Source organism: Megalobrama amblycephala, linkage group LG5 (assembly GCF_018812025.1).
Source record: "Megalobrama amblycephala isolate DHTTF-2021 linkage group LG5, ASM1881202v1, whole genome shotgun sequence".
Lineage (NCBI taxonomy): Eukaryota > Metazoa > Chordata > Actinopteri > Cypriniformes > Xenocyprididae > Megalobrama > Megalobrama amblycephala.
In genome coordinates this window covers 29,517,947-29,533,398 of record NC_063048.1, presented here as the reverse complement: position 1 = coordinate 29,533,398, position 15,452 = coordinate 29,517,947, and the positions used below count along the sequence as shown (strand labels likewise).

At 43.2% G+C, this 15,452-nt stretch overlaps 1 protein-coding gene across 2 annotated transcripts; it reads right to left on the bottom strand.

Moving 5' to 3' along the window:
• Positions 1 to 301: 301 nt before the first annotated feature.
• Positions 302 to 14,869, bottom strand: LOC125269040 (calpain-1 catalytic subunit-like). Of its 2 annotated transcripts, none has more exons than XM_048191753.1 (13): positions 14,779 to 14,869; positions 14,282 to 14,540; positions 13,868 to 13,946; positions 5,754 to 5,896; positions 5,512 to 5,645; positions 4,851 to 5,025; positions 4,076 to 4,147; positions 3,054 to 3,139; positions 2,551 to 2,622; positions 2,296 to 2,456; positions 1,633 to 1,799; positions 994 to 1,199; positions 302 to 678 (listed from the first exon to the last, which is right to left on the bottom strand). In XM_048191753.1, the coding sequence occupies exons 2-13, from the start codon at positions 14,504 to 14,506 to the stop codon at positions 621 to 623; spliced, it is 1,578 nt and encodes a 525-aa protein (XP_048047710.1). In that variant the 5' UTR covers positions 14,507 to 14,540; positions 14,779 to 14,869; the 3' UTR covers positions 302 to 620. The 2 variants fall into 2 exon arrangements, with proteins under 2 accessions (XP_048047710.1, XP_048047712.1); XM_048191755.1 differs by lacking the exon at positions 14,779 to 14,869 and adding an exon at positions 14,648 to 14,764.
• Positions 14,870 to 15,452: the final 583 nt, after the last annotated feature.

The following is a 15,452-nucleotide window of genomic DNA, read 5'->3' as shown; positions in this document are numbered from 1 at the left end:
GAGATGAAGAGCACAGTTTAACCTTACTGACTTTACGAAGAATAAATTTAGTTTGCGTTATATATTTAAGATACAGTTTTAGTCTTAATCTGAGCTCTTAATCTGAGAGATGTGCAAAGTTTTGACAGTGCCAATTTCATTAGTTTGTCCATATTATTTCTTTTCTCTGCAAAAACTTTAAAAGCAAATGAGTCTGAACATATCCTTAGGCATCAATATATGACTTTGTCTGATGATAATGTTATGGTATTATTGGTATTTGTTAGAAATTATTTAAATAGATAAATACAAACAAATAAAATGACATATATTGTATATATTTATTAAAATGCAAGTAATAGTACACCATGCACTAACAAATCAATTTCATGTGGAAAAAGTATATAACTACACAGTAAATCAATCACCAATCAGAGAATTCATTAGAATGCATGTGCTGTTAACAGTGATCACACACAGAGATAATACAAACAGATTTTTTTTTTGATAAAAAAAAAGATTTAAAAAAAATAAAACTAGATACTCACTCTGAAATGAGCATTAATCAACAAAGAAAAAGTGATTAAGCATAAGCTGACTTATTTCTCGAAGAAGTCATTTTGTGTGTAGATTCACTCTCATCAGGGATCGTCTTCATTCTCCTCAGTCTCTTCATCCTCCTCAGTCTCTTCGATGTATCTGATGGAAAAAGAACTTTAGATGACAGAAGCTAACAGACAATCCCCAGGATACGAATCACTGAATACATAAAATTAACTTTGTATACCAAACATTTTCTACTGCGTACTTCTTTATTTTTATGTGTACCTTAATTTTATTGTTCCATGTATATGTAATGCACATCAAAGTTGTATTTTATTCATTTATTTAATGGTTGTTATTCACACAAACAAGCCTTAAACAGGATATTTGAGTGTATGTGTTTGTGGCCCTGGATAGTCTTTTTTTCATTTTAAAAATTAACAACAATCTTTTGACTCCACCACAACTTACTCAAAGTGTGTCTCGTGCTTTGAAAAAATAGACAGGACGAAGGAGGCCGTTTCACCAGGATTCTCCGTACATGGTACAATCAGATACTCTCCTGGCTCCAGCCAGAAAAATTCCATCACCTCTCTCAAATTTTCGAAAGACTTCATTACTACAGGTGTTTTGTCACTGAAGAATTTAGCTGAGAACTTCCCACTTTCACCTCTCATCTAAAGAGGAATGCAATAATAAATCAATACTGTGTGTATATATGTATATATATATATATATATATTATATATATATATAAATATGTCAAAATATTATTACAAGTATCTGTATCTGTAAAAGAAATCTTATCTGTATATTAAAAAATCATCTAAACACAATCTATATTTGTTACATTCAGTTTCTAAATATGTAAATCTAAATATAAATAGCTACAGGGGTAAAATCATGATCATGACCATAATTATCCAGAGACTGAAAGATATTGTAAATTCCTATGAAATAAAATGGTTTAATGTTAAAACATTGTTAGGGAATTGCATATAATAAATAAATAATAAAAAAATAATTTAAAAAAGATACAGATATTTAAAAAAAAAAAAGTGTTACAACTCTCCCCTAGGTATATGCAGAACTACATCTGTCAATACTAACCTTAAAAATATAGAAACCAATCTTGTAGTTTTTTTGGCTACTTCTGTTTCTCTTCTCGTGGTTCTGCATGAGAGACACCAGTACGTTTTCAGCACCCTCCTCATGCGTACAGTCCTCACTAAGCTCCTCAATCCTCACACGAAACTGAGGGTTTTTCCAGAAAGTCCCTACAACACAGCAAAATAGTTAAGCTTGTGCACAGGACTTTTTGTAAATCAAATCCATATGTTCAGGGATGTTTAAAAATAATTCTGGCAAGCAGTGTGGGGCTGAGAGCCATGGGAACAGAACGAAGCTGGTGACATGAGTGCTAATGAGCCCTCGAGTTTCACGGAGGAGCTCCGGGAGTATAAAAGGAGGAGCAATGACAATGAAGGATGAGAGAGGACCAGGCCAGGACTTTATTTTGTTATTTTGTGTTTTTACTTTGTAAATGTATGTTTATGTTCAATAAGTCTGAAATATCAGCTATGACTGAAATACAACTTTATCTGTACAAAAACAGAATGTCAGAGGTGAAAACAACTTTACACAAAGTGTAAGTTCATAAAGTGTGTGAGAAAAAAAAGTGTCATTACTAAAACCAACATTTACACATAATGTTTTGTTAATAGCATATAGTATATCATTAGATAAATAACTATTTATATTATACACATGTACCTTTATTGTCCATGGAACCACCAGCAGTAGTCCCAGAAATCCATTTGCCAAAATTGCGTTGCGATTTCCAGTGACATCCAGAGGATCTATCCAGAAAATCAGGACAGAGACAGCAGATATCCAGGCTTTCAAAGTTTCTAGTGAAATCTTCCATTGACATCCTGCAATACAATGAGCCTGAGTAAATCATACCCAATATGTGATTCATACATTGGATATTAAGGTGTCATATATTACAACATGATCAATGCTAACCAGAACTCCCCATTGTCAAGATTTTCACGCCACTTGAGGTCCTCCTTTCTCACTGTGTCCCACAAAGATGATCTGAAAGAATTATGTATAGTATACACACAAATTATATTTGATGTGCCATACCAGCATCACAGCAACCCTGTGATATCACATAGCAAATGCAAACAAACATTCAAGGATGTGTATGTGAGGTGATAATAAAAAAGTAATGCTTCACAATTCACGTTACTCCCTAAAAAAGTAACTAATTGCGTTTAAAAAGTTACTTGGTAAGTAATGAATTTTATGGTAAGTACCAATTTCTTCTAATTGGAAAACAAAGTAACTTGTGTAACTTTACTTTTTAAAAGTAACTGTAAATTTGAAAGTAATGCGTTACTTTACTAGTTACTTGGAAAAGTAATCCGATTACGTAAATTGTGTTACTTGTAATAATGTGTTACTATACAGTTGCAATACTGAAGCTGTTACTCAGTACATAAAAGCAAATAAACAACACTTACTTGTCACTCCAGGCTTCAGTCCACTCTGTATTTCCCCATGGGTTTAATACTCTCACCAGATGAACTGGATGTCCTTTACTCATCACCTGTTCAACAAAACCATGAATGATGCTGTGAGATTTAAATATTTAAAGGTGTCATCGAATTGAAAATTGAATTTACCTCGGCAGTCTCAAACACCATTGTTTACTCCTTCTTATATAAATTTCATTTGTTTAAAAGACCTCCGAAGAACAGGCAAATCTCAACATAACACCGACTGTTACGTAACAGTCGGGGTGTACGCCCCCAATACCATAGTTTCTTACTGTATTCACGGAGACAAGAGTCATCGCTATTTTCATTATTAAACACTTGCAGTCTGTATAATTCATAAACACAACTTCATTCTTTATAAATCTCTCCAACAGTGTAATGTTAGCTTTAGCCCGTTAGCCATGGAGCACTATCAAACTCATTCAGAATCAAATGTAAACATCCAAATAAATACCATACTTACGCGATTAGACGTGCTACATGATGAACACTTTGTAAAGATCCATTTTGAGGGTTATATTAGCTGTGTAAACTTTGTTTATGCAATGATAGAGTTGAGAGCTCAGGAGGGGGTGGAGAGCGCGAGCAATTAAAGGGGGCGCAGCCTGAATCTGCACATTTCTAATTATGCCTCAAAATAAGCAGTTAAAAAAAATAATTTAAAAAAATCTATGGGGTATTTTGAGCTGCAACTTCACAGACACATTCAGGGGACACCTTAGACTTATATTACATCTTGTAAAAAAAAGTTTGATGGCACCTTTAAGAGGGCAGCTAATAGAGCAGCTTATACATAAATATGGACAAAAAAGTACAAAAGTACATTTGCACACAATCAGGAAGATGGAAATTGTTTGGGGAATAAGCCAAAGAAGCATAGGAAAGTCTAAAGGGAAGTCTGAAACGAATGTTCATCAGTGCAGGTATTTGGTTGCTTGTAGCATTTAGAATTCATGGAACTAGACAAAGAGTTTCTGTGGTCTTACCTTGCAAACCCCTGTCACAGTGTAAGCATGACCCCCAACAATACCACTGGATGACACAGCTTCACTTGACTCCTAAAAAAAAAAAAAAACTAGATTACACACATCAATAATGTGTATAATGTCAACATTATATATGTGTGTACATAGCAGATCACAAGACACGTGTTTGAGATGTTTAAGAGAAAGTTCAACAAACTGGTTCTTGCATGTCAGGCAAGCACGGTTAAGCTTCCTTTGCTAACCACATTTGATGTGTGAGCTCATGTGTGAGCAATCATGTCTTTTTATAACGTGAATTAAACTGTTTGATTTATATGGATTAATTTTGTGTTGTATTTTTGTACTTTTTGAAGTGTGATAATATTAAACAATAACTTAATTTGTGTTCAGAAGATGAAAGGAGGTCTTATGACTTTGGAACGACATAAGGATGAGTAAATAATGAGTGAATTTTTATTTTAGGGTAAACACTAAACAATTACTTCTGGTCATGGAATGTGATTGGTTAAGCAACGTTCCAATGGTGCCAATATAACAGTCTGACCGCTCTGGGACTTTTAACAGTTTTTATCACTCCACTTGTCTGTGCTTCAAATCATTACCTACTGTGTTATTATTATGTTATTTTTTGGTTAAGTTTATATGCATGTTTCTTTTGGAAACACTTGTATAAATCCTAAGTGCATATATATATATCTATAATAATGGTTTATTCCAACAATATTTTTCAAAGATATATTAGATAGATCCAGGATTACTGTAGGCGAGGTCTTACCCCCTGGTAAGTACCACAGCCCATAAGTGTTTGTGACTTGGCTGCACGATTCATAATGTTCCACAGATGAGCAGGAGCTTCATTCAGCACAAACTCCATGTGCACCCCACCAGTGAAGTCCATCAGGGCCTCAGATATGAATCCACCATCCAGGTCTGCATAAGATCCACACACCCTGTAAAGGCAGAACCATTTTATAGGGCAATGTAAATGTCACAGACATGATTTAATGGGTTGGTTCACCCCAAAATGAAAATTATGTCATTAATTACTCACCCTCATGTCATTCCAAACTCTTAAGACTTTTGTTTATCTACGGGACACAAATGATTTTTGATGAAATCTGAGAGATGTCTGTCCCTCCACTGACTGCAATTTGAACTAAACTGCTCAATTCATATGGATTTACTTTACGATCTCTTTATAAACTTTTTGAAGCTTCAAAGTGGTCGTTGCAAAAGCAGTCAATGGAGGGACAGAAATTTCTGATTTCATCAAAAAGATCTTCATTTGTGCCCTGAAGATGAACGAAAATCATACAGGTTTAGAACGAGTGAGTAATTAATGACAGAATTTTCCTTTTGGGGTGAACTAACCCTTTAATGAATATATTTACAGACCAATATTTAGAGTTCTTTTCAAAGCATCTACTGCCACCTACTTTGCATAAGCTTTCTCCAGTAAGGTAGGCCAAAACTCATTAGATGTTTTTGAACCCACAAAAATGAGATCTCCATCGACTGTTGGAAGTAGATCATCAACGACAACATCAATCCATTTCCCAAACCGCCAGAACTGTAAGATAAATTACACAGGGGAAAGATAAAGGGATAAAAGAGTGTTTTTCTAATAATCAAACTCCTTAAAAGATTCATTACCATTGAAATGTCTAATTCAGCTCACCCTGAAGTGAAATATCCCTGCATAATTGTTGCTGAATGACTGATTGGCTGGAATGACTTGGTTTATGATATCTTTCTTCAAAAGCAATGTCTTCTCATCTGTCGAGGTTAAAGCCCCAATTGAAGCCAAAAACCAACAGTTTCCTAAAAACAAATAAGAATTTGCAAATCAAAGTTTTGACTAATGTATACATGCAATATAGGATACAAAAAATGACAAATGTAACAATGTACTGTATATTTATGTTGTGAGCAGGTTGGGGAACGAAGTGAGGCAGATGGAGCAAGTGTTAAAGGAATAGTTCACCTAAAAATGAAACTTATCCCATAATTTAATTTACCCTCAAGCCATCCTAAGTGTATATGACTTTATTCTTCCAGCTGAACACAATCAGAGTTATATTAAATAATATCCTGGCTCTTCCAAGCTTTGTAATCGTATTGAATATTCTCAGAGTTTTTAAAGCTACAAAAAGAGAATCAATCCATTATAAAAGTAATCGTCTCGGTTACAAAGGTAACCCTCGTTCCCTGAAGGAGGGAACGGAGACGTACGTCGGACAGACCGACGAATAGGAATCTCGCTAGAGAGGCCAATCTACTTCGAGTGTAACTAAAACGAGCCAATGCACATTGGCATGCAATCATATGCATCAGCTGCTCGCCTCGCAGCGCGGGTATATAATGAGCAGCAGGTGCGTTGCATCTTCAGGTTTTCGCTGAGGAGCCGAACCAGATAGGTGGCAGCATCAGCGGGGTACAGCGACTGTGGCGACGGGACGTACGTCTCCGTTCCCTCCTTCAGGGAACGAGGGTTACCTTTGTAACCGAGACGTTCCCATTCAGTCGGTCACGTTCGACGTACGTCGGACAGACCGACGAATAGGAATCCCTACGAAAGCACCACAGGAGCTGCCCCCTTCCAGCGCTCTGTTGTAAGCCACCTGAACCCCCTTGCCTGAGGATGGTGGGACAGGGCTAACACAGAGAGTGTCGATCACTGCTGTTCCCCAAAACCCATTCAGTGAGACTATTGGATAACGCTGGGAAAGCGTACCCTTTCGCTGGGAAAGGAACGCTGCGGAAGCCACATCCTTCCCCGAAGGAGTTATGTGGAGAAGTACATATGGAATAACCCTGTAGGGCTGTGCTACATATGGAAGAGCTGGGGTGACTCCAACCCGATGAAGGGTAGGTTCTCCCAGAGGGAAAGACATGGGCTTCGTTTAGGAGCAACCGTGGAACCAACCATATGGGATCCCCGTAGGGTCACACATATGGAACCCAGCCTAAACCCGGTTCTCAAGGATACAACGGAGTATAGGCCTGGCGCCAGACGCTCCGCCACGTCGGCTGCCGAAGGGATATCGGAGGACTCAACAGGGTCTGCCTTATAGGGACTCTCTGGAGAAAAGAAGCGCATGTAGCGCAGCAAGCCGACACTAAGCCGGGGCCTCTCCGTGCCTCTGACCTGTGGCGAGAACACGGGAGGAGACCGGCTCGACACGAAGGCTATAGTATCTAGCGAACATGTTAGGTGTCGCCCAGCCTGCAGCTCTACAAATGTCTGTCAGCGAGGCGCCACGAGCCAGCGCCCAGGAGGATGCGACACCTCTCGTGGAGTGAGCATGCAACCTGAGCGGGCAGGGCACGCCCTGAGCTTGGTAAGCCAGGGCGATGGCATCCACTATCCAGTGGGCCATCCTCTGCTTGGAGACAGCCTTTCCCTGCTGCTGGCCTCCATAACAGACAAAGAGCTGGTCTGAGGTCCTGAGGCTTTGGGTTCTGTCTATGTACAGTCGCAAAGCGCGAACTGGACAGAGCAAGCCAGGGCTGGGTCTGCCTCCTCTGAGGGCAGCACTTGCAGGCTCACTACCTGGTCCCTGAAGGGAGTGTTAGGAACCTTGGACACATAGCCAGGCCGGGGTCTCAGTACCACGTGGCTGTCACCCGGCCCGAACTCCAGGCACAGTTCGTCAACCGAAAATGACTGCAGGTCCCCTACCCTCTTGATGGAGGCCAATGCACCCAGCAGCAAAGTCTTCATAGACAGAATCTTTAAGTCTGCTCATTGCAAGGGCTCAAAGGGAGCAATCTGGAGTGCTCTTAGCACCAGAGCAAGGTCCCAAGAGGGTATGGAGGGAGGACGAGGAGGATTTAACCGACTCGCCCCCCCTAAGGAGCCTGACGACCAGGTTGTGCTGACCAACACACTTGCCATCTATGTGGTCGTGATATGCGGAGATAGCAGCAGTATGGACTTTGAGGGTGGATGGGGACAGCCTATGCTCCAACCCTTGCTGCAAGAAGGAAAGAACGACTCCGATCGAGCATCTTCGGGGGTCTTCTCGGCGAGAAGAACACCACTCGATGAACAGGTTCCACTTCGAGGCGTAAGCACGTCTCGTAGACTGTGCAAGTGCCGAAGTGATGGTGTTAAGTACCTCGGGGGGTAAGTCACCTAGAACCTCCGCGTCCCGTCCAGGGACCAGACATGGAGTTTCCAGAGGTCTGGACGCGGGTGCCAAAGAGTGCCCCGTCTCTGAGAAAGAAGGTTCTTCCTCAGAGGAATGGGCCAGGGAGGGGCTGTCGCGAGGAGTGAGAGTTCTGGGAACCAGGTCCGGTTGGGCCAATAGGGCGCAACTAACAGGACCGCCGCTCCTCGTCCTCCCTGACTTTGCACAGTGTCTGTGCAAGTAGGCTCACTGGGGGGAAACGCATATTTGCACAGGCCCCCGGGGCCAGCTGTGTGCCAGTGCGTCTGTCCCGAGTGTTCCCCCGGTCAGAGAGTAAAACAACCGGCAGTGAGAGGTTTCTGGTGAGGCAAACAGGTCTACCTGAGCCTCTCCAAACTCTCTCCAGATCAGCTGGACCACCTGGGGGTGGAGTCGCCACTGTCCCGGCAGTGCAGTTCGTGAGAGCTCGTTGGCCGCACGGTTGAGCACACCAGGGACCTGAATGGCGCGAAGCGACCTCAGATGCTTCCGACTCCACAGGAGAAGATGGCGGGCGAGTTGCGACATGCGACGGGAGTGTAGACCACCTTGACGGTTGATGTACGCAACGGTCGCAGTGTTGTCCGTATGGACCAGTACATGCTTGCCTCGTAGCGGCCCTTTGAAGCAACTCGAGGCAGCTGATGTGCCACTGCAGATGAGGTCCCGTCCAAACCCCTGAAACTGCAAGCCCGTTGTACGTGGCACCCCAGCCCGTGGTCAAGGCATCCGTGAAAACCACAGCATGCCGGGACACCTGTTCTAGGGGCACTCCTGCCCGAAGAAACAAGGGGTCTGACCACAGGCTGAAGGCTTGGCGACACTCCTGAGTGATTGCCACCCGGAACGTGTCACGTTGCCACGCCCATCTCGGGACTCGGCCGTGAAGCCAGTGTTGAAGCGGTCTCATATGAAGCAGACTGAGCGGTGTTACAGCCGCTGCGGCCGCCATATGCCCCAGGAGCCTCTGAAAGTATTTCAGTGGGACCACTGTCCTGCCATTGAACGTATTCAGGCAGTTCAACACCGACTGAGCACGTTCCTCTGTGAGGCGTGCTATCTGTTCAACCGAATCCAACTCCATACCGAGAAAAGAGATCCTCTGCACCGGGGCGAGTTTGCTCTTTTCCCAGTTGACCTGAAGCCCCAACTGCCTGAGGTGTCTGAGTACCAAATCCCTGTGTTCGCACAACTGATCCCGAGACTGTGCTAGAATGAGCCAGTCGTCGAAATAGTTGAGGATGCGAACACCCTATTCTCTCATGGGAACAAGGGCTCCCTCCATGACTTTCGTGAAGACGCTGGGAAACAGGGCCAGCCCGAAGGGTAGGACTCTGTACTGAAATGCTCGTCCTTCGAACGCGAACCGCAGGAATGGCCTGTGTCGCTGAAGGATCGAGACATGAAAGTACGCGTCCTTCAGGTCGATCGCTGCAAACCAATCCTGGGGACGGATGCATTCGAAAATGCGTTTCTGCGTGAGCATCTTGAACAGTAGCTTGTGAAGGCTCCGATTGAAGACTCGCAGATCCAGGATAGGTCGTAACCAACCGCTCTTCTTGGGTACAATGAAGTAGGGACTGTAGAACCCTGACCTCATATCGGCTGGAGGGACCGGCTCTATCGCATCCTTCGCCAGTAGGACTGCGATCTCCGCACTGCAAGACAGGGGCAGACATCTTTCACTGTAGTGAAGAGGATGCCCCTGAACTTGGGGGGGACGCCGGGCGAACTGAATCGCATAGCCGAGCCTGATGGTCTGAATGAGCCAGCGAGACGGACTGGGGAGCACTAACCAGGCTCGCAGAGACCGAACAAGTGGGACCAAAGAGACCACCGGCGTACCCGCAGTGGGGCAGCGAGGTGGAACACAGGGACGCGGCTCGGGGGGCTCTCTTTGCGAGGCGGCCCGAAGCTGCGTCACAGTGTGCTGGGCAACACTTACCTGGTTCCACGGCTGGACAGAGGGAGCAGTCAAGGCTTTGTTTACCCGCTGCTCGCTGCTGTCCACTGGCGACAGAAGAGGGGGATAAGAGTGGTGAGGTTTTTCTCCTCCCACTGCTCTCCAAGCCCTCTTCAGACCGGGAGATCTTTTTTTTACTCTTTTTTTTTTTAATTTTTGGCGGAACAGAAACAAACCCAATAAAAGGATTTACCACCCGGTCCTCCTCCGGGGGGGGGAGAGAGCAGCCCCACCCATCTCTGGGTCGCCCGTCTCAGGGGTGATTTTCTCACCAACCGCTTAAACAGCAGCAGAGACAGGTGGTGTCATCTCCCCACAACGGACACAGTAGAGCAGGCTGGGCCGGAGTTTTTTGCAGGGGACGACACCCTTGGCGACGAGCAGACTGAGGGGGAGCCCAAGAGGAACTCAATGGTTTGTCTTGGGAAGCTCCCTGGTCTGCTACTAACTGAGGAGAACTGCTGGGCTCAGTCCTTGACAGTGTCACCGAAAAGGCCACCTCGTGAGATGGGAGCGTTGAGAAGCATTAGCTTGACAACCTCACGCACCTCACAAGGTAAGCCAGGGGGCGCTTCTGGACCACTGAGGTGGACATTGTCTGGCTGAGGGCCTGCGCTGTGACTTTGATCACGGTTAGTCAACAAGCGCAGTTCAACCCCAGCCCAGAACTACCCTCATGCATAAAGAGTGCCTTGGCCTCACATGCAGGGTGGGAATGGTCTGTGTACAGCCACCCCATCCAGGAGGGCAGTGAGAGAGGAAAAACTTATGCAGATTTTGGCACTTTTGGCGTTCCATATTTATGGCACCAAAATACCTCCATACTGCCAAGTTTTCCATGCACATCCGGGACACCTGGGAAAGCATGGCTGTAAACTCTGAATCTGAGTCAGCATAAGCACACACCATCACAGTGGGCAGCGTCACCCTCATTTCCAGAGCAAAACAGCACTCTCTCCGATGCTGCAATCGACGTCTGACCCTCAGCTGGAGCTCTGAATGAAATGCTAGGTTCCCCTCTGAGAAGGACCAGCAATCCAATCCAGAAACTGCACAGCTTGCAATGCGCTAGAGAGGGAGGGGCCCTAGGAGGTTGGTTCCCCGAAGAAACACCTCAACCTCATGTCACCCAAGCCATATCAGCAAAGTAGACCTCTTCTGGTGCACCAGAGAGGGCGCTACAATGAGATTAGGCAAGGGAACTGCGCATCTAGAGCGCCGAGCGAGCGCTGGGTTGCCGTGACAACCCGCGCTCCAGCCCGACAGCTCGACGGCACACGACACGCAGAGGAGCGAGAGTTTTGCTCTCGCTGATCTCTACGGTCTCCCAAAGTGTCGGGCAGACCCGCAGCTGTGCTTTTACACACAAGCAGCAGCTGGCCGACAACAGAGGGGACTCAAGCTTCCCGGAGAAAGAAGAGTCACGACCGGCGTGTCGACGTGATCATGTTCTCATATGAAAACATGAATCACCCACGAGCATAATTTCAGCACGCGCCCAGACATGTGAAACAATGATCGTGGCCGTCAGTGAGGACAGGAAAGGATCGCAACCAGAAGCACACAGGTAGAATGTCATCTTTTAAAAGACGCAAATCTACTTGTGTAAGCTCTTTTAGGAACTACTCTTTTAGGTGCCGAAGCACGCAGGGGAATGACCGCTGCAGCACAGACAGGGAATTATAGTGCAGCCTGTCGTGTGCACTCTCTCCTTGTAGCCGCCCTCTTACCAGCCGTAAGAACAGCTCTTAAGCGCTCAAAGCGCACCGTTCACCAGCCGTGAGAACGGCTTTTTACAACTGAGGCTTTGCTCTCTCAAAAAGGCAAAACAAAAGAAAAGAGAAAATAAAGAAGAGAGATTGGTTCCGCCTGCACCAACACAAAGAGCAGATTCTCTAAAACAGCTGACTCGTTGAAGACAAACACTCGGCTCGTAGACACCACTGTTTGTTACAGACGGTTCGGCTCCGAAGCGAAAAGCTGAAGATGCAACGCACCTGCTGCTCATTATATACCCGCGCTGCGAGGCGAGCAGCTGATGCATATGATTGCATGCCAATGTGCATTGGCTCGTTTTAGTTACACTCGAAGTAGATTGGCCTTTCTAGCGAGATCCCTATTCGTCGGTCTGTCCGACGTACATCGAACTTGACCGACTGAATGGGAACTATACTATACTAACTCTACTACTATACTAACTCCAGTGGGTTAATAAATGCCTTCTGAAGTGAAGCAATGGATTTTTGCAAGAAAAATATCCATATTTAAAACTTTAAAAACTATATTCGCAGACTTCCGGTAACGGCTATACATGCGTTCACGAGAGAGTCGAGTTCCAGTGGAAGGGTGACCTCTGACCCGACGTATGATGTAGGATGTATGACGTAGGCGTAGCATAAGTTTAGGTGAGAATTGAATGTGGAAGCACAGAGGATAGAGCCAAACAAAATGGAGGTCATGAATCAGAAGTCTAAAACAAGAAGTTTTAAAGAAAAATGTCAGAGGATTTCGATATAAGAGAAGAGGAGCTATGTCCTTTGTCAGTTCAGAGGTCACCCTTCCACCTGAACTAGACTCTCTTGTAAATGTGTGAACACATATAATTTTCATAAAGTTTTAAATATGGATAATTTTCTTACAAAAACCAAACGCTTCACTTCAGAATGCAGTTATTAACCCACTGGAGTTGTTTGGATTACTTTTATGATGGATAGATGCACTTTTTGCTTCGAAAACTCACTTAAACACTATTCAATGCCATTACAAAGCTGGGAAGAGCCAGGATGTTATTTAATATAACTTTGACTGTGTTTGGCTGAAAGAAAGTCATATACACATATACACCAGGATGGCTTGAGGGTGAGTAAATTATGGGATAATTTTAATTTTTGGGCAAACTATGATCTTTGTTACAGATTATTTATGCATTTTTATCACATTTTTCCTTTTAGATGATGTGTGACTGCTTAAAAATTTAAAGTTAAAAGGTGTTAAAAAAAGTTACATTTGAGTTAAAGGTGCAGCATGTAAGAATTCTGTCCGCTAGAGGTCGCTAGAGGCCTATTCAAAACAAAGGCGTAGCTTGATGATGCCAAGTTTGAGCAAGGAATCTTGGGACTTGTGGTCTTCACCTCAAAGGGCAGTGCAAAAGAATAGGCATAGGACTCAGGAAGAAATCATGGATGCAATTATTAACGTTACTGTAGTATGAAGCAGAGCAGGAGCGAGTGTTGTGGGAGCTGAACGAGGCCGCTGGAGCGATTGCGCAACACACGCCTCACGAGCAGCAGATCTTTTATTATGCCACAGTCGCCGACGCTGCTTCCGCTTTTCCGGTCATGAGTATGAGGTAACACAGCTCTGTTTATCATATAAGATACATTTGAGTATGTTAAAATGATGTTATAACATTACTCTGTGCGTTTAATTTTGATATTATCACGGGTGACGGGTCGGATCTGGTGCTGAACTTTGCGGGTACGAGCGGGAGCGGGTTTCCAAAATGGACCCGTGCAGGACTCTGTACTCAAGTGAACAAAATATGTAACACTGGCCTAGTGGTTTTTGGATATTTTACTGCAAAAAATATTACATATTGCACCTTTAAGGACAACTAAGAGCCTCAGCCATTCTATATTCAAATAAAACCAAACTTACCTAATTTGGACCCTTGTTGGTAGTCAAACCTTGAAATTCCATCAACAGTGAAGAAAGGTTTACGAGGTGACACTAATTCCTGTTTAGACAGAATGATCAAAGTATCCTTTCAATGCATTTTTTTTTTTTTTTTTTTTTTTGCTTAATCTGTTCCTACCCTATTAACCTATTTCTACCCACTGCAGAATTATAGAGTGCATGTTAAGCATTTACAAATATTAAGTATATACATAGAGATGTTTAGACATACATGCATACAAAATCGTACATGTCTCAGCAGATACGAGTCACCATGATAACATCTTAGTGTTTAAATTAACAGGATATTAAAGCTTTCAATGGTTCTTAATTGGACCATGGATATGAAGAGAGAGAAATATAATTTATTATTTTTTATGAATATTGTTTACGTACCGATGGCCTCTTCCACACAATGTTATTGTAGTCCAGATCAGCTTCTTTATCCAGAGTGCCAATAGAGCTGTTGTTTGGAGGGAACAACTCATCAATGTACAGCTTTTTTCTACTGAGAGATTTCTGGAGCAGCTTCTGATAGTCCTGACCCAGGAACGCCATTGGATTAGTTGGAGAACCCACATCATCAGTTGTGTAGTCGTGGCGTTCATGAGGAGGAGGCATTTTTCACTCAGAGAAGCCTTTCTCTAAATACAAACTACAAACACAAAAAGGTCAAACACAAATTTGGTGTTTAAGTAGCTTAATTAAACTGGGCTGTGACTTTCTACTTTCTCATAATCCTGTCCCTGTCCCCATTCATACCTGTCCCATGTGTTGTAATACTCAAGTATCAGTAACAAAACATAAAACTAAAAAAGTTAAAACTATATGTTTTAAGGCTTGTCCAGCATTGTACAGTTGATCAAAAAGGGTAATATAGGCTACACATTTACCTGTTAGAATCTCTAAGTCAGGAAGTTACCATATGCTTTCTCCCCTTGTGTGTCTGGTTTTATACTCATGCCTGTGAATTTTTTTTTTTTTTTTACATCCCACCCACTTATTTTGTTTAGAGATATTGTTTTTCCTGCCATTTAGAAGACTTCATAAGCTTGTCACTGCATGTCTAAAAAGCTTCAAATGCCCATGAAATGTCATGCTCCAGAATTACAACATTCCAAACTTGATTTCACTGATAGACTGACTTAAGATAATAATCTTGCATTTTTACCCAACAGCATAAAGGTCAGAATGTGAGCTGTTACATAACAAACGCTGCGTAGGTAATAAAATGTTTTACCATTTTTGACATGAGCATCAGGTAATTTTCTAAAAGGCAATAGTACAGCAACACAGGTAACAGTGCCATATTTTGTTTTTGTCAGAAATGAAAACAAGACTGTGAGGGACAGCAGTACAGCATCTTCACTGGATTTTACTGTTGTTTATTGATGTTAGCGAAACATCTTTCCAAAAAAAAAAAAAAGAAAGAAAAAAAAGTAGACAGTGCTCAGTAGACAGAAACTCCTTATAACAGTGAAAGTTATGAGTTTTGAAAATCATGTGTAATCTAGTTCCCTTATACAGTGCCATTGTAAAATCTGTGAGTCTATTCTTTACGTTTTCA